This window comes from Micromys minutus (assembly GCF_963924665.1).
Source record: "Micromys minutus genome assembly, chromosome: 24".
Taxonomy (NCBI): domain Eukaryota; kingdom Metazoa; phylum Chordata; class Mammalia; order Rodentia; family Muridae; genus Micromys; species Micromys minutus.
This window is the reverse complement of record NC_137959.1, coordinates 33,851-53,585: the sequence shown is the minus strand read 5'-3', so window position 1 is coordinate 53,585 and position 19,735 is coordinate 33,851. Positions and strand designations below refer to the sequence as shown.

Genomic DNA, 19,735 nt, shown 5'->3' with positions numbered 1-19,735 from the left:
CTGCCTTGACTGGGTGTCTTCTTTACATGGGAGGCATGGACCCAAGCAGCAATCCCGTAGACCTTGACTGCCAAGGGGGTAGTCAACAGCACCAGGTAGTGTCCCTTCCACCGGGGCTCAAGCGTGCCAGCGCGATGTTGTCTGACCAGGACTGAGTCTCCGACCTGGAATCCATGGGGCACCGCGGTGGTTCCTGGAGTGTAGGCTTCTTTGATTCGACTCCAGATCTGTGTTTTAATAACTTCTAAGGACTTTAAGTGGGTAAATAGAACAGAGGAGGAGGAGGAGTTAGTGCTAGGATCCAATATCCCGCAAGACTTCGTTAAGGGGGGGCGGTCCCCCATGTAGGATTTCATAAGGGGTAAGGCCGAAATGCCCTGGCGAGTTTCAAACTCTAAGAAGTGCAAAGGGGAGGTGGGTCACCCAGTCTTTGCCGCAGGTCTCAATAGCTAATTTAGTAAGGGTCTCTTTTAGAGTTCTATTCATTCTTTCTACCTGTCCTGAGCTCTGGGGTCTGTAAGCACAATGTAATTTCCAATTAGTCCCCAGCTGGGCGGCCAACTCCTGACTTACCTGGGCAACAAAAGCTGGGCCGTTGTCTGACCCGATTACCTTGGGAATCCCGAACCTGGGCAGAATTTCTTCTAGTATCTTCTTGGTCACCACCTGAGCAGTTTCAGATCTTGTGGGAAAGGCTTCTACCCATCCTGGAAAAGTGTCTATAAAAACTAGAAGATATTTATTACCGTACTTTCCCAGCTTAATTTCAGTAAAGTCTATTTCCCAATAAACTCCTGGTCGATCTCCCCTCATTCTTTTTCCAGGTTCCTTGAACAGTCGGGCAGCATTGGTCAAAGTACAGGCTTGACATGTCTCTACTACCTGTTTTGTTATGGTATGTAGGTCTTGAACGTAGTATTTGGAACTTTTAATTAGGCGTTTAAGTTTTTCAGTTCTGAGGTGAGTTAGTTGATGTAATCTTTTTACATAGTCTTGCCCTTCTTTAGCCGGTAAGACAATTTGCCCATCTTCAGTCAGGGCACAGTCTTTGTGTGGGAGCTCAGGGGGCTCTGGTGGATAACCTCTGGTTTCTTCTATTAGCACTGCGGTTCCATGGGCGGCTTGTTTGGCTGTCTGATCTGCCATCTGGTTTCCCCGTGTAACTGGATCAGTCCCCTTTTGATGTCCTAAGCAATGGACAATGGACAATTTCATGGGTAGGTGTATGGCTTCTAGAAGAGCCAGGATTTCTTCTTTGTTTTTAATGTCTCTCCCTGCCGATGTGAGCAGGCCCCTCTGCCTATAGATGGCCCCATGTATGTGGGCGGTGGCAAAGGCATAGCAGCTGTCAGTATAGATGTTGATAGCCTTACCTTCTACCAGGCGTAGAGCTTGAATTAGTGCCAAAAGTCCCCTCGGGGAGACTGCTGGCCCATAGTACCTGCTTCCCATCTACCACCGCTGCTCCTGCTCTTCTTTTTCCTTCCACCACGAAGCTGCTGCCATCCGTATACCAGCTAGGCACGCCTGGCCAAGGTTGATCACTCAGGTCCTTTCTGACTCCAGTCTCCTCGGCCAGGACATCAGCGCATCAGTGCACAGGAGTAGAGTCACCTGCTTCGGGGAGTAGGGTGGCAAGGTTGAGGATAGCAGGGGGAGCAAAAGTTATTTGATCAGTTAGTAACAGGCTCTGGTAATGAGTCATTCGAGCGTTTGTCATCCAGCGGTCGGGGGGGGGGGGGGCTGCCAAACAATACTTTCTAAGGCATGCGGGGCGATTATAGTAACACGTTGACCCAGGGTAAGCTTGTCAGTGTCTTTGACGAGCAGGGCTACTGCGGCAATGGCTTTCAGACAGGAGGGCCAACTGCTGGCAACGGGGTCTAGTTTTTTTTGACAAGTAGGCCACCGGCCACTTCCAAGGACCCAGGGCCTGCGTCAGGACTCCCCGAGCCACTCCAGCCCGTTCATCAACATATAAAGTGAAAGTTTTGGTCAGGTCTGGCAGAGCCTAAGCAGGGGCTGAGAGCAGGGCAGTCTTTATATTATCAAAGGCTTTTTGATGTTCTTCTTTCCATGTAAATGGGACTTTGTCTCTAGTCAGGGGGTACAAAGGGGCCGCCAAAGTGGCAAATCCCGGTATCCAGAGTCTGCAAAAACCCGCCGTTCCCAGAAACTCACGTACTTGTCGTGGAGTGGTGGGGGTCGGGATCTGCATCACAGTTTTCTTTCGGGCTTCAGTGAGCCACCGCTTCCCTTCCCGGAGGGTGTATCCCAGGTAGGTAACTTCTGGATGGCATAATTGAGCCTTCTTTGTGGACACCCGGTACCCCAACTCACCCAATTCTTTTAGAAGCTTTTTGGTCCCATTAAGGCACAGTTCCCAGGTCGAGGCTGCAAGCATCAAATCATTTACATACTGCAAAAGAGAGATTTGGGGGTTCTGTGCCCTAAAGGGCGCAAGGTCACGGTGGAGAGCTTCATCGAAGAGAGTTGGCAAGTTCTTGAATCCTTGCGGAAGCCTGGTCCAGGTCAGTTGACTGGTGTGTCCTCTTCGGGATCCCGCCATTCGAAGGCAAACAGGAGTTGGCTACTTGGATGTAGTCTGATGCAGAAAAAGGCATCTTTTAAATCTAGAACAGTGTACCAAGACCACTCCGGCGGCAGGGAACTCAGTAAATTGTAGGGGTTGGGCACTGTCGGGTGGATGTCCAGTACCCGCTTGTTGACCTCTCTCAAGTCCTGGAGAGGCCGATAGTCATTGGATCCAGGCTTACGTACTGGCAAGAGGGGGGTATTCCAGGGGGACTGGCAAGGAATCAGTATGCCTTGTTGTAATAGCCTCTGGATGTGTGGTCGAATGCCTTCTTTAGCTTCCCTAGACATGGGGTACTGCCTGACTGAGATGGGGGTGGCGGCTGCTTTTAATTCGACCACAACTGGCAGCACCCGTTTGGCCAGTCCCATTCCTGCTTGCTCTGCCCAAACTCCTGGAAAAGCTACGAACCATTCCTTAGAGGGCAAATTTCCAGTCTTGGGTTCATGGAGGCGATACTCTTCTTCTAGATTCAGAACCAAACATGCTATAGGTGCCTCCCCCCCAGGTGACTTCCGGCCCCTCTGAGGTGAACTGGACCTGAGCCTTTAGTTTGGTCAACAAGTCCCTTCCTAGAAGAGGTGCAGGGCACTCAGGGATCACAAGGAAAGAGTGAGTCACTTGGCTCTTTCCTATTTTTAAGCTTCTCTGTGTTGTCCAGGGGTAAAGCTTACTACCAGTGGCTCCCATGACCAGAGTTCTTTTCGATCCTAATTGTCCTAATGGTTCAGTCAAGACCGAGTGTTCAGCCCTGGTATCCACTAAGAAATCAATGGGGTTCTCCTCCACAGAGAGAGTTACCCTGGGCTCGGGGAGGGGGACCGAGCCCCGACCCCCCTAATCTTCTTTAAGGGCCAGCACCTTGGGGCCCTTTTGTTTCTTTCGGGGGCATTCTCTGGCCCAATGCCCTTTTTCCTTACAGTAGGCGCACTGGTCCTTTTCAAGTCGTGGTCTCTGTCTGCCCGGGGGTCTTCTTGCCCTGTTGCCCAGGTACCCTGACTGTCCTTTCTCTAACCTTTCTCCACTTACTACAGCGGCCAAAATCCTAGTCAGATTCCTCTCTTGGCGGCGATCACGCCGATTCTCTCTTTCTTCTGTCTCTCTCTTTTCTCTTTTTTGCTTCTCTTCCTCAGTCTCTCTCTTATGATACACTTTATCTGCTTCTTTTACTAATTCCTGTAAAGTATAATCTTGGAGCCCCTCTAATCTTTGTAACTTCTTCCTGATATCAGAGGCCGACTGTCCTATAAAAGCCATGGCTACAGCTGCCTGCTGTCCCTCTGAGGAGGGATCAAATGGGGTATATCTCCTGTAAGCCTACATCAAGCACTCTAAAAAGACAGAGGGTGGCTCCACTGGACCTTGCAGGACTTCTCTTACCTTAGCCAAATTTGTTGGTCGCCTTGTGGCTACCTTGAGACCTGACACTAGAGCCCAGCGGTAGACCGTGAGACGCTCCCTACCTTCTGCAGAGTTGTAATCCTAGTCAGGGTGGATCAAGGGAAAAGCTGGATCTATAAGATTAGGGAGATTGGTGGGGGTCACATCTGGTCCTGGAACATTTTTCTAGCTTCCAGGAGGATCCTCTCCCTCTCTTCCATAGTAAAGAGGACCTGCAAAATCTGCTGGCAGTCGTCCCAAGTGGGCTGATGAGAAAAAACATCAGGGACTCAAGGAGTCCCGTCAGGCCTGAGGGGTTCTCTGAAAAAGAGGGGTGGTTAGTTTTCCAGTTATACATATCGGCTGATGAGAACGGCCAATACTGTAGCGGGACTAGTTCTCGCGGAGCTGGGGCGGGTCCATAAGCCCGTAATGGTAGGGCAATAGCAGAGCCAAGCCCCGCGCCATCTCCCCCTGGGCTTCGACCCCGGCAGCTTTGGGTCCCGGCCGCTGGTCCTGTTTCAGAGGTCGTCTGGGAGTCAGTGGGAGTTGGCGCCTGTGGGGCACTTGCATGAGAAGCCGGTTGAGGGTATGTGGGTGGAGGGTTGTCGAGGAGAAGAAAACAATCATCAATTTCAGGATAGATCTGCGTGGGGGCCGATGGAGCAGGTGCCGGCTTGTCTGGAGGATGTACTTTTGGTTTCGCGGCCACGGCCACCATTGCCGTTTCTGCCCCTGCTGTCCAGGGTCTCACCCAGGATGTCGGGTTTTGGACCAGGTCCTCCCACACTATGATGTATGGAACCTGATCGGGGTGTCCCCCTGAAGCCTGAAAAACAATTCGCTTAACAGCAGAGATAAGAGATAGATTAAAAGTTCCCTCCGAAGGCCATCCTACGCCAAAACTCGGCCATTCGGAGGAGCAGAAAGTCTGCCACGGTCCTTTCCTAACTTCAACAGAAAGATTGTGAGCCCTTGTCTTAACGTCCGTCCAATGGTCCAAAGTCAGTGTTAGTGGGGTCGTCACGGTATGGCCCATTTCTAGTTCTGACACACACACAAAAAAAAAAAACACTCACAGATACTACAAAACAGAGAGACAAAGTCAGTCGCCGACCTGGAGTCGACCCGAAATCTTGAAAAGAGCCAGATGGCCCAGAATTGGCCCTCTGACACAGATCGTCAAGGAGAAAAACTGATCTCCTGACTTTCCCCGTGGGGGTCCACCAGGCGTCCCTGGTCCTCCCCCTGTCCTCCTGGGACGTCTCCCAGGGCGAACAAACGGCGGACACCTGGACACGTCTATCCCCGTCCACTCTGCTCCTCCCTTGGAAGAGCAGACTCGGTTAGAGCGTTTGCAAAAACAGAACTGCGATCGCACCAGACCTCTGAACAATCCATAAACACAGAATCACAATTTACAAACACAGAATCACAACAGGACAACGAGGAAAGAAAGGAAAGAAAATCCTTACCTCCAAGTAGGTCTAGGACCCCTGGGTGGTCGCATAAATCCCGGACGAGCCCCCAAATGAAAGACCCCCGAAGGGAGACTCTCACTCAAATCTCAGGAGAGGCGCGCACCCAGCGAGGCACCGAGACCAGACTTGCTGCAATCGCACGAGGAAGTTTATTGAAAGTGAAACAGAGTTAGATCTCAGGCCAGCATGCTGGGGTCGAGACTCATACACCACGCAGGGGTAGAGGAGTTCGACCCTGGCCTGAACTTGTAACGGGTTTATAAAGGCAAAAACCACAAAAGAGGGGGAGGACAGGGGGAGAATGAGGAAATTCAAACGGGACATGAGGAAATTCAAAGGGGAAGAATCATACATTTTTTATCAGTACACCCGGGGCACACCTAGGGCGTTGAAACATTCCACAGGGGTCATCCAGACCTTCTGTGGTTATTTTGGGAACTCAAATCTCAAAAAAGTTCCGGGAGCGATTTCCTGCAGAGGAGAGGGCCCTAGGGCAAGGAATCAGTGTCCTTTGACAACCTTTTACTCTTCATAACCTATTCCCCAGGGCTTTCAAAGAATTGTGTGTGTGTATGTGTGTGTGTGTGTGTGTCCTTCCCTTCTTCCTTCATATCTTTCTTCCATCCTTTCTCTCTCTCTCTCTCTCTCTCTCTCTCTCTCTCTTTCTCTCTCTCTCTCTCTCTCTCTCTCTCTCTCTCTCTCTCTCTCTCTCTCTCTCTGTTCCTCTCTCTCTCTCTCTCTCTCTCTCTCTCCCTCTGTCTCTCCCTCCCTCTCTCTCTCTCTCTCTCTCTCTCTCTCTCTGTCTGTCTCTCCCTCCCTCTCTCTCTCTGTCTGTCTGTCTCTCTCTCTCTCTGTCTCTCTCTCTCTCTCTCTCTCTCTCTCTCTCTCTCTCTCTCTCTCTCTCTCTCTCCTTCTCTTTTACCATAGAAGAAACAGGTTCTCACAATATCTTTGGCTGATCTGGAACTTGTTATGCAGACCACACTGGCCTTGAATTCACAGAAATCTGCTTGTCTCCTGTGTCTGCCTCTATAGTGCTGAGTCCAGTCTGCCACCATGCATAGTCCACTATGGCTACTGTAACAAAATAGACTATCCAAAGAACTTTCAAATAGCAGAAACTCACTTTCTATAATTCTAGAGGTTTTGAAGCCCATGATTAAATTTTGACAGATTCAGAATCTTTTGAGAGCTGCTTCCTGGTTCTAAAGGATTTTATTCTCACTTGGTCCTTACATTGTATAAGGAGCAGGGAATCTTTCTGAAGCCTTTCAAAGCATAGAGCATGGTTAATGGAGATAGTTTAATACAGATTTGTGCATACAAGAAAAATGTATGTATGGGTGTGGGGTTTACAAAAATGAGTTACATAAATTAAGTAATTTAATTATACCTAAATATAGGTATAGTCTACTCAAGGAACAGTTGTTTGAGGTCCCTGTTTTATGAAAAATATTAGTCCTAGTCACAAAGGGTGCATCCTTATGACACAATCATTTTTCAGAATTCCCTCCATTTAAGGCCATCACTGTGGGAGTTGGGATTTGAACACTAGAAGCAGCGTAGCTCCAGGTCATTAGTTTCACCACCTCAGAAGGGCTACCCCTAGCCCTTTCGGAGTTCCTGTTTCTTAAGTCTTCTGGGTTCCTGCTCCTTGCATCCTTAGCATATGGTTCTATCTGAACTTCCCTCAATGTGTTTAGTGTATTGTCTTCTCCACTATTGTTTTGTAGATCCCCAAAATGGAAGAAAAATCATGTCTATCTAGCATCCTGAGAATACTGACAATAATAGGCATTTGTTATATAAAAGGCTGTTTGAGAGGCAGAAATGAGGAAGTTATAGTTTTCAGGTACTGAAAACCTGTGTATCCAGCTTTTTACCACAAACTTTCTATAATTATCTCAGCAAACCCAATCACATTTTCTTTTGCTGCTTAATAAACTATCCCAAATCTTTGGACTAGTGCCTGTGGGTCCCTTCAGATGTCTGCTGTTAGCTAAGACAGTCTTCTATGTGTAGGTGGAACTACTTGAGCATGTGGCTCATAATCAAGCTAAGTAATGTAGACTTATTCACAAGGTAGGGCGTGTTGTGGAGTTTCAATAGTGCTGAGGATCAAAGCCAAGTGCCTGTATAATTTTAATGCTTCTAACTTCGATTTTATTAATACTTCGTGAACTATTACAAGTGACATGACCAGGGCTGACACATGTGAGAGTGTGTCAAACAGGAAGTGTTGATAGAGCGAGTTAGGTAGCTTTTGTAATTAACCAAAGATATTCTTATTCCCAGTGAACATATATGTACACTGACATCAAAACACCATCACAAGTTGCCCACCTATACTATATACCTCAGAGATCAAATCTAATAACATTCTGATTCTGAGCCCTTTGCTCACTTTTTGACAGTAGTGAGTTCTGTGCTGAATTGGGGAAAACTTAGAGAGGCAGAACTTCAAGTCTCTAGATCTATTTTCTGGGTCAGCTTATCCTTTTTTTTTATTTTTTTTTTAATTTTTTTGGCAAACACTTCCTCTCTAGAACTCAGCTCTTTTACAAAAAAAAAAAAAAAAAAAAAAAAAGATACAATTCCATTTGGAACACATACATATGTAACTTTAATATTTTCCCAACAACTTACAGTAATTTTTAATTGACCTTTGCCCAGAACCTGGCTGTTCTGGCTGCCCCATCTTTCCAGGTCAGAGACCAAAAATGATGCAGAGTTTTATATCATTTGAAGCTGCATAGGAATGGATGTTTCTGAAGGACCATGTGTAGAGAACAACAGCCATGAGAAAGATGGGCCTTTGTGGCAGAACCAAAGAGGGGCCAAAAAAGAGGAAGGAATAGAGAATACTTGGAAGCATGTAAAGAACATGTTTGTTGTGGTTTGCATGTAGAGTGTCTCCCATTTTATATGATAAGACACTGTGCCCTACACTGTACCTTAGCTATTGGTGCTGGGTTTTTTTTGTTTGTTTGTTTTGGTTTGTTTTGTTTTGTTTTTTGTAGCTAGTGGAAGCTTTACAAAAGTAGACCCTTGTTGAAAGAAATGGATCATTAGAGTTTGTTTCGCCCCCCTGCTTCCTGCCCGTAGACATTATATAATAATGGCTTCATACTGCTGCTGCCATTACTTCCCCACTATGAGCCGGAAAAGAAATGATCACAGCATTCTTATTTGGGGAGACAGACGAGGAGAAGGAAAGGATTGGGAGTATGTGTTCTATCCTAACATACCCCTTTACTAGTGACGTGGATCCTAGGCTTTTGGATCAAATAGACTTGACTGTAAAGCCACTCTCCTAATTTAAGGCTGCTGCTTTCTTTAAGGAATCACTTCCCTTTGTAGTAATTTTGAATATCAAATCTCATAGCAGCCACCATACGGTTGACTAGCAGCAGGTAGAAAGAGTTTCATTGCAGTGTCACATTTTATAATGCCACTGTCCTTGCTGGGAACCTCAGTTTATCAATGTGAACATCCTTGCTGAATGGTGACCACTGTGGAAGAAGTTTGGAGGGTTTGTGGCTGATGGAATCCAACAGAAACCAGCAGCATAACCCTTTCTGTTAATTCCGCCCTGCAGTTCCTGAAAATATTTGGCACCATCCTCTATAAAGTTTGGCTTATTTTTCATATCAACAGCACCTTACTCTTGAGAACCTTAAGTACACTGACTGTGTTTTTATTCCACATCCTTACTGGAGCTTAGAGTAAGCCATCTTTTCTCCAATTAAATACTCCTCCTGCTCCCCATGCCTCAGCAGCGCCCCCTGCTGAGGAGGATGAGCAGGACTGACACAGGAGGAGTCAGGCACTCTTGCTCTTTGGTTATACATCCAGAAGCCTTTAAATACTGTACAGTTGCCCATGGTTAACAGAGGACAGAATGCACAGAGTATTTAACTCTCATGAGCCTCTTAATCCTCTCCAGTGAAAGAAACTGCAGATCTTAGCAGTACCAATGACAGAATCATTGTAAGAAAGCTCTGGAAATCCAAGGAAAAAGTCATTAAACAGAAGCATGTGTGACTGTTTCCTTTTTGTTTAGAAGCTTGGAAATGCGTGGTATCTTTTTTTTTTTTTTTTTTTTTTTTTTTTTTTTTTTTTTTTTTTGCAATTGCCCCAGTAAAGCAGGGCCTTTGGCCAGTAGATTGTTGTTTGTGTGGGCAACTCTCACTGAGTAGAGGGAAAGAACCACTGAAAGGGGCTTTAACTCTGTCTTTAGCACAGACTTTATTACACCAGATACTTGAGGGAACCCAAGCTATCTTGGAACTCACTATGTAGCCCAGGCTAGCTGTACAGCAGTTCCCTTGTCCTGAAAAGAGGGCATGCTTAGCTACCAGGTGCATCTCAGCCTTGCACAGCTGCTCAGGATATTCTAGAACAGGAAATGGTGAAAACTGAAGATGGTACAACCCAAGGTACCCCATATACAATTGAGTTTTTATTATTCTTAGGGTTTTTTCTATTTCTTTTACAAAACACTAATTTTGTTCTTTTCTCACCAACTTCCATAGCCCATTAAGTTACCTGTCTATAAATATCGTGTCAATGAGTTCACAGATCAAAGCTAGAGCTGCAGTTTCTTCACAGGAAGTTGCACAGCAGTGCTTTGAGAATTCTGGAAGATGTCTGGCATACCAGATTTTTGTCAGTAATTGTAGTTATTTCTCATTTAGTGCTTGTGCTCCTTCGGATCAAGCTTCTGAAGGTGATTAGTAGTGCTTTGGAAGACTTGCATACCTTTTTAAGGCTTTGGGGAGAGAAAGTGGGAGTTTGGGCTGGGAAAGTTCAGCCCTTATATTATAGTCACACACATACTCAGCCCACCTCTTTCACAATATTGACTCTGTGTTGCTGCGGCAAAACGTCTGAACCTAAGTACTTATAAAGAAAAGAAATCTATTTATTTCACAGTGCTACAAGCTGTAACTCCAAACTGTAGCAACCGATTCAGACTCTGGTGAACTAAATGTTTGCTGATAGGAACAAAAATGCTTGTAAATGTTGGGAACCAAAGAGTCCCTTGTCTGTTAAAATATGACAATGAAGCTGAGAAATAGCTACTTACAGAAAAGGAATCAAGAAAACCAGAAAACCGTTCTTCCTCCTCTACTTCTGTGTCTTCTTCCTCCTCTTCCTCTTCCTTCTCCTGTTCTTCCTCTCTCTCCTCCTGCTACTCCTCCTACTTCTTCTCCTTCTGAACTGCTTTTGTGAGACAGAGTATCTCTCTGTGTTTTGTTCTGGTGTTCAATATGGAGACCAGGCTTTGAACCCCCAGAGATCTTTCTACTTCTGCATTCTGACTGTTGGGATTAAAAGTGTTCTCTTTTATGTCCATCTTCACCTTTCTCTTCAATGAAAGTCACTGGACTTCCACAATAAGGCAAAAGCCTCTGGTGAGATACAAAGCCAAGGATGTCACTTTATTTATTTACTTATTTACTTACTTACTTACTTACTTACTTACTTACTTACTTATTAGTAGTTTACACTGATGGGAATCAACTGAAATCCCATTAGAAATAAATTCACCCCTTCTAAGTAAGGGTAGCAACTGATCTACTTTCCCATCAGTCCCATATCTTAAAGTCTCAGTAATACAACACTGAAGAACTGGCTTCCATCACATGAACTTTTGGGGGAACACCTAGCCAAACCCTTGCACCTCTACGGATGAATGTGGGGCTTAGAGTGTGTGTGACTGTTGATATCATTCAGTCAGTTGTAGAGAAAGACTAGAATTGACAAGGTAGTTGTTCTGTGTCTGCTTTACTAATAAGGGACTGAGTCATAATTAGTTAACAGATTTGGTTTTGTAGCTGACAGAGGCTGGAAGATGGCCTGCTAATGCTGCTTTTTTCACCTCTCTTCCAGATTACAGATGCTAGAGGCCATCTGTAAACACTGGGAGGGACCTATCAGTCTGGCCCTCTACCTGTCGGATGCAGAAGCCCAGCAGTTCCTCCGCTATGCCCAGGGATCCGAGGTGCTCATGAGCCGGCAGAATGTGGCCTATCACATCGTGTACAAAGAGGGTCAGTTCTATCCCGTCAACCTCCTGCGCAACGTGGCTATGAAGCACATCAGCACACCCTACATGTTCTTGTCTGACATTGACTTCCTGCCTATGTATGGGCTCTATGAGTACCTCAGGTAAGGCACCCAGGAGACCTTGCTGTTCTATCTACTCTTCAGGCTGGTAGTCACACAGGTTCATGAAAAGCTGGATCTCAAAGCCATCTGGACCATTGTTTAGTCTGCTATTTAGCTTTCATAGGTAGGAAAACTACAATCCAAAATGGACCTGTCCAGTGATGGCCTCTGCCTACTGGTTTGGAATGTGTATACTATGTTCTATTATTCCATGAAGACTAGACCCAATTTTCCATAATGGCATATTATTTTGCTGTGGAAACATCTCTCTTGCTAAAAACTTCTGCCACTTTTCCAACTTTGCAGTAGACAAACAGTTTAGATATCATTGTGTTTTCTCCTTTTACATCCCCTGCCATGGGTCATATTGTTGTCTTCATTTTACAAATGAGAAACTTTAGAACAAGACTGAAAGATGCTGGCCTATCTTAACATACCTAGTATGAGAGGAGCTGGGGAGTCACAACACAGGACAGCCAACCACAGAACCATATGAATATCCAATGTCCTTTTTTACCTTTCCTCACATAGCAGAGCAGAAAGCAGTACAATGCTTTAAGGCTGGGTGATTCAATTAATATAAATAATATACATTGAAAGGTATTGTAGAATTCATACAACTCAAAATTGTACATGGGAGAAATGTAAAGTCATATGATCTAACAACATCATTAAAGGGTCCTATTCCAATTGTCATTTATCTGCATGTATTTCCTCTGTCTAATATACTGCTTTCCAGGATCCACATATCCCTAAAGATGGTTTATGAATCTTGTGTTTTTAGGATTTATATATCAAGTCTCAAATGCTTGTGGGGCTGCCCTATGTTATACCATGGGCCAGTAAGGCTTGGAGAGACAAAATAGCAAGCTTGAGTCCAGAGAGATGACAACCATGGGAGTTGAAGAGTGTCTGGCAGGCTTCTACCTTACCTAGCTGCTCTAGGGTTTCTGACTATTCCAAATAGGCTGTATATTAACTCCCAGGATTGATATCTCTCTGTCTTATCTCTGTCTCTGTCTCTGTCTTTCTCTGTCTCTGTCTTTCTGTCTCTGTCTCTTTCTCTAGCAAGAGAAGGTATCCTACACTATGTATTCAACCTCATTAGAATGTCATTACAAAGTGCTGTGTGACATAGTATGGCATCAGTTCCTTCCTAGTACACATGGAAGATCCCCATCACCTGTCAGAGAGCCAAAGGGTGAGTGGCCCCAAGCAATATAACTTTCAGCCATAGAAGTGGGTGGAGCTGTGAGTGATTTCCCAGTGAGTGAATTCTTGACTGCCAGACACCATTCTCTAATTTTTCTTCAGGTCCAGCTCCAACTGGGGGACAATATCCCACTTAAGTAGAACAAGCCCACCTACTACATGTGGTCAGACTAAATCCTCAAATCTGTTTCACCCCTCACAGCTTGGGAAGTTTGGCAGTCAGCAAGATGCTAGGCTACATACTAGATGAATAGGTAAGAAGTTAGGAGCAGCTTCAACTTAGACTGAGAAGAGAGAAGCTGGAGGGCTACACTCTGCCCACCTTCATCATGTGATTTTCCTCAGAAGCACTCAAGGGGTCTTCACTGCAAAAACTTAAAGTAAACAGGCCTGACCCTTACCTCAGTGGTCTATTTCCTGACTTTACCTTATGGGCAGCATGTTTTACAACATGGCACACAGGAATTTATGTTTATGTTTCCTCCCTGTGTGTTACTGGACAATGACTTAAAGTTGCTGATGGAGTGCTAAGCAACATGTGATGCATGATAACACCACAAGTTATTTTGCTTAGTTCAAGAGTCACCATATGATTCTTGTTACGAATTTTGAAATATTTCATGTTTCTCCACAAATTGTTTTTACAGACCTTGACCGAAAGGCATTCTTTAAGAGAGTTCATAGGTCCATCTAAGGAAGAGCCATTCTCCAGGTGTGGAGTCACATCGCAGTTGTGACAGAATTGCAATTACTCTTTATGTTTTTGCAGAGGATCTGAATTATTTTAATGCTTTAGTATTATTAAATATTTGGGAGCTGGAAAGATGACTCAGCAGTTAAGAGAACTCACTCTTCTTACAGATGACCCATGTCCAAATCCAGTAACACATGGATGTTCTCAACTGTGTATTACTTTAAAGGGCTGGCACCCTCTGAACAGCAAGCACAGGCTCCTGTCAGCATGTATTTCTTGCCATCAGCAATATTGTCTTGGTTTGGTGGCTGTATGTGGGCTGGATCACCTTTGCTTCAGTCTCTGTTTCAAACTTTGTCTCCATATTTTGTCCTATGGATATTTTTCTTCCCCCATCTGAGAAGGACTGAAGCATCTGTACTTCTGTGTTTCTTCTTCTTGAGCTTCATGTGATCTGTGAACTATATCTTGGGTATTCTGAGCTTTTGGGCTAATATCCACTTATCAGGGAGTGCATAGCATGTGTGTTAATTTTTGTATTGAGTTGCCTCATTCATGATGAGATTTTCTAGTTCCATCTGTTTGCCTAAGAATTTCATGAAGTCATTGTTTTTAATAGCTGATTAGTACTACATTGTGTAAGTGTACCATATTTTCCGTATCCATTCCTCTGGTGAAGGACATATGCAGGGTTCTTTCCAGCTTCTGGCTATTATAAATAAGGCTTCTAAGACCATAGTGGATCATGTGTTCTTGTTAGATGCTGAAGCTTCTTTTGGGTATATGCCCAAAGTAGTATAGCTTGGTCCTCAGGTAGTACTATGTCCAACTTTCTGAGGAACCTCCAGACTGATTTCCAGAGTGGTTGTACCAGCTTGCAATCCTACCAGCAATGGAGGTGTGTTCCTCTTTCTCCACATCCTCACCTGGATCTGCTGTTGCCTGAGTTTTTTATCATAGCCATTCTGACTGGTGTGAGGTGGAATCTCAGGGTTGTTTTTATTTGCATTTCCCTGATGACTATGGATGTTGAACATTTCTTTAGGTGCTTTTCAGCCATTCAATATTTCTCAGTATATAATTCTTTGTTTAGCTCTGTACCCCATTTTTAATAGGGTTATTTGATTCTCTAGAGTCTAACTTCTTGACTTCTTTGTATATATTGGATATTAGCTCTCTATCAGATGTAGGATTGGTAAAGATCTTTTCCCATTCTGTTAGTTGCTGTTTTATTCTAATGACCATTTCTTTTGCCTTACAGAAACTTTGCGATTTAATGAGGTCTATTTATCTATTATTGATCTTAGAACATAAGCCATTGACGTTCTGTTCAGAAAAATTTTCCCAGGACCCATGTGTTCAAGGCTTTTCCCCATTTTCTCTGTTATTAGTTTAGTGCATCTGGTTTATGTGAACGTCCTTGATCCACTTGGACTTGAGCTTTGTACAGGGAGATAAGAATGGATTGCTTTGCTTCTTGAGCATGCTGAACCAGCACCATTTGTTGAAGAGGCTGTCCTTTTTCCATTGACTGTTTTTAGCTCTTTTGTCAAAGATCAAGTGACCAGAGGTGTGTGGATTCACTTCTGGATCTTTGATTCTATTCCCTTGATCTGTATGCCTGTCTCTGTACCAGTACCATGCAGGTTTTATCACAATTGATCTGTAGTACAGCTTGAGGTCAGGGTTGGTAATTCTCCCGCAAGTCTTTTTATTGTTGAGAGTAGTTTTTGCTATTCTGGGTTTTTTATTATTTCAGATGATTTTGCAAATTGTTCTTTCTATCTCTATGAAGAATTGAGTTGGAAGTTTGATGGGGATTGCAGTGAATCTGTAGATTGCCTCGGGCAAGATGGTCATTTTTACTATGCTGATCTTTCCAATCCATGAGCATGGGAGATCTTTCCACCTTCTGAGGTCTTCTTGAATTTCCTTCTTCAGAGACGTGAAGTTCTTGTCATACAGATTTGTCACTTGTTTGGGTAGGTCACCCCAAGATATTTTATATTTTTGCCTCCCTATCTCCCTGCCCTGGAAAACTGTACTTATGTTTGCTCATGCAAACTTGGTACTTAATGTCTAGGTATTTGGCTTCATTCATATGTATTTGTTGGAGAATATGTTATCTTAATTTCCTTAATACCCAAGTATGTAAAGCATTAGTTACTATAAGGATAAGATAAAAAAAGCTCCATTGAATTAAGAAAATGCAGTAATAGAAGTGCTCGAGTCTAAATACAGTAGACATCTGCTTTTAAACACTGGGCATGAGTTTAGCCTCCCTTCAAACTCACATCTCATGGAAGGCATAAGAACCCTTGTTAAAAACTTGCTTAGTTGTCTCCTCTTAAAATGGAAGCATAAATGATGACACTCCCTTAGTATATATAGCTGGAATCAAAAAGTAGCCGCCCCTATGTGCTGAATATGGGCTCCCTAGCATATTCTGTAACCCACTATTATTGATTTTGTTTGCATTCTGCACACCAGAACTACCATGTGCTGATAACACTGCTTGGCTTCATGGCAGTTTGAAGTCACTCCCCTCACAGACAGACCCAGACAAATGATAGCCTCAGAACCAGTCTTTTCTGATCACAATCCAACAGTACTTCTAATTTTTCTGGACCTCCAAGATATGATGCTTTCCTGATTCTCTTTTTACAAAGAAAACACTAACCTGGGTTTGTGATAGATGCCTACAGCCATGGCTTTGTAAGAAAGAATATTTTCTCTTTCAGGGTGTTTTGAGTGAATTGGAGGCTTCAGAATGGAGGGTAGAATGAGATAATTAATCCTTTGCTGGAAACTGACAAATAGTTTGAATTTTATCTCCAGGAAAGTTGTGACCAGTGTGGCTCCTAGAAGGGTTTATTTATAAAGCATGCATCTTCCCTCCTATCTCCTAGCCATTAGAGAAAGCATTAGCTGCTGTTTCTTTCCTGTAAACCATCTGTTCTAGTCTGCTACTATTTCTGTGATAAACACCATAATAAAAAACAACTCAACAGGCACAACTCAGCTTAGAGCTTACAGTTTATGAAGGGAAGTCAGGGCAGGAGTTCAAGACAGAAATACAAGAACTGAAGCAGAGGTACAGAGAAATGCTGCTTACTGGCATGTTCCCAGGCTCACATTTAACTATTTTTTTTTACACTCTACAGGAACACCTGGCTAGAGATAGGACCACCCACAGTAAGGTAGAAGCTGCATCAATCATCAGTCAAGAAAATTCCCCCCATAAACCTGCCCACAAGCCAGTCTGCTGAAGGCAAGTCCCCAATTGAGGTCTCCCTTTCCCAGATATGTCTAGGTTCATTTCAATTTGGTAAACAAACAAACAAACAAATAAATAAAACAACCAGCATACCATATAAAATTTTGCCAGCTATCACTTCAGAAAAAAAGTTAATATCAATTACCTACTGTTGGCCAGTTGGACTGGCCTCTTTAAATATCCCTGCCTCACATCTGTCATCCAGGATTCAATCAGAATAAATCAGAAGGGGAAGGTTAGGTGGTGTGGATTCTCTTCCTAAACGTATTCTAAACCCACTCTTGTTTTGGATCTTCAAAGTTCCAAGAGATGCCACTGTATGTAACTGTTGTCCTCGTACCCACCCAGTCACTGGTCTGGATAGCTGCTTCCTATCTTATTCCAAGAGCTAGCTGTTAAAGAGAATGTCACTTACACATTTCCAAACCCTGTGGAAATCTCTAGCTCTTATCTTACCTGACTTCTAAGCAACATTTTGTTATTTTGTTGTTGTTGTTGTTGTTGTTGTTAATGATGATGATCATGATGGTGCCTCACTAATGAACATCTTTTTCTGTCGTGGTTTATATAAATGCAGTCATTCTGTCATATAGAGACATCAACCCCTTAGAGCTCAGACTTGAGAAGATATTAACATCACAGAATGGGTACTGCATTAGCAGTGATTATCAAATTCATATATACATGATTCACATGCTCTGATATACATTACATAGTTTCTGATTGCTCTTAATCTGTAATAAAATGTAAATGTTCTTTAAATGGCGGTTGTGCTAGATTGACTGTACACCACAGAATCCTAGTTACTCTTAAGTCTTAGTCTCTTCCTATAGATAAGTATTGGTGTTTCATCTCTGACAGGCACTTTTAAACACTTGTCATGCATAAAGTCATGACTTCACAATCCTTCAAAACTAAACACTATTATTGTTCCCATCATACACATACAGAAAATACAGGACAATCGGGTTAAAGAATTAATCAAAATGTCAGCTAAGCACTAAGGTTTCGAATACAATCAGGAGATGATAGGCTGTCCCTAGCTTGTATGAGACACTCCTCCATAATTTTATGCTAGAGCCTGAGCTGTTTTACTAATTACAGAAACACCTGATTCCAAGGCAGAGGATGAAGAGAAATTGTGGACAGAGAAAGAAATATATATGTTTACATGAGAACAGCTGCTAGGATCTGGGAATTCTTAACACTGGAAATCCATCTAGCTAGCAGTCATCCTTTCCCACTGATCCTAGTATTTACACAAGGCCTTCTGAGAGTATAGTGTCCTTACTTCCTTGGTGGGCATAGTAGGCCTCATTACTTATCCATGTTTCTTCCTCTGCTCACCACTTCTTTCAGGTAGGAGCATTTCGAGTCAGGGACTATATGCCTATTCTGTTGAGTTGAGAGGAATGACTGAATAGAATATAACACACAGAAATAGAGCCATGGAGAGTTGGAAAAGTGGATAAACTGACTAATAAATACCCAAGATGTTTTGATATAGAGAAGGATGCAAAAAGCTGGCTGGAAACAGAGAGGAAATACTCTGCATCTCCATAGGCAAGCCAGATATCTGCCATTGCTCTAACAGTGAGATCGTTTTTTGAATTTTCCATGTTCTCCCACTTCCCTGCTTCAAGCTTATTGTAGGTTGAGTCATTGAAGAAGAGGAAACTCACTATTTCAAGCCAAACACTCCATGTGTCTCTAGAAACCTGAGAGAAAAGAGACAGACTCACTACCTCCACTGTCAGTTAGGGGATATGTTAGTATAATAGGCTATACAATGTATGCAGGTCAAAAGAGAGGTAGGCAGACTTTGAATATAGCACCTGATTCATACTGTTCTCCATTTTATCAATAGTAGCCTCAGCATTTAGGTAGATTCCTATGTAGATTCAAAAGTACTACATAAAAGTTCTGAATACTTTCCAACTATTGTGGAAAAGAAGCAAGGCATATTATTCAATGCTCTCCAGATAAAGAGTACATGAGCAAAGATATGGATGGATGGATGGATGGATGGATGGATGGATGGATGGATGGATGGATGGATGGATGGGTCAGTGGGTGGGTGGATGGATGGATGGATGGGTCGGTGGGTGGATGGATGGATGGATGGGTCAGTGGGTGGGTGGGTGGATGGATGGATGGGTCGGTGGGTGGATGGATGGATGGATGGGTCAGTGGGTGGGTGGGTGGATGTATGGATGGATGGATGGATGGATGGATGGATGGATGGATGGATGGATGGGTCAGTGGGTGGGTGGATGGATGGATGGGTCAGTGGGTGGGTGGATAGATGGATGTAATCCCTTTTTTCTAGAAAAGATATGTTCTGTTTGTTGTGGAGTCTTAGGTTGTATCCATTAATGTTGTTTGGTGGTAACAGAAACCATTCAAGAATGTAATTACAGTAAAAACAAATAAGAGGGTAAGTATCTCTTGTGAAATTGAAATAGAATTGGAAAACAAGAGCAGTGATACCAAAGTTAAAGTGACCAGTTCTAAGGATCTTTGTAGCAAAAGTTCAAAAATGTGAAGAGCCCCAGTAATGCAAGTCAGCTACTTAGTCTCCCAGACTCTGCTTCTGTGCAAACTAACACTAGAATTATTTACTTTGTTGAGTGCCTACCCCAAGACAATATGTCCTAGGTAGGGGTTCATGAAGGGTAGCACAAACAGAGCTGCTACTATCTATAAGGCCCATAGAAAAGAGAATTTTTTCTGAGCAAAACAGTTTTAAAAATTACTTTTCTGATAGCTGCAAGTGGAGACCAAGAGCTGTCAGTAAAGGGGCTTTTCTGGGAAAGCAAATTCTGTCCTTGTTTACTTTCTCAAAAAAATCAGTGTTTTGAAAAAGTCTCAGAGCCCCTAAAAACTTTGTTTTCTACATCATAACTGGAACTTATGTAGAA

At 43.5% G+C, this 19,735-nt stretch overlaps 1 protein-coding gene across 1 annotated transcript in view; it reads left to right on the top strand.

Moving 5' to 3' along the window:
* The window catches only part of LARGE1 (LARGE xylosyl- and glucuronyltransferase 1), a 405,800-nt gene that overhangs the window by 374,522 nt on the left and 11,543 nt on the right, over positions 1–19,735 (top strand). The window contains exon 12 of the mRNA XM_080936852.1: positions 11,353–11,631. Coding sequence (XP_080792978.1) covers positions 11,353–11,631 — 279 coding nt within the window. The remainder of the gene's footprint in view (positions 1–11,352; positions 11,632–19,735) is intronic.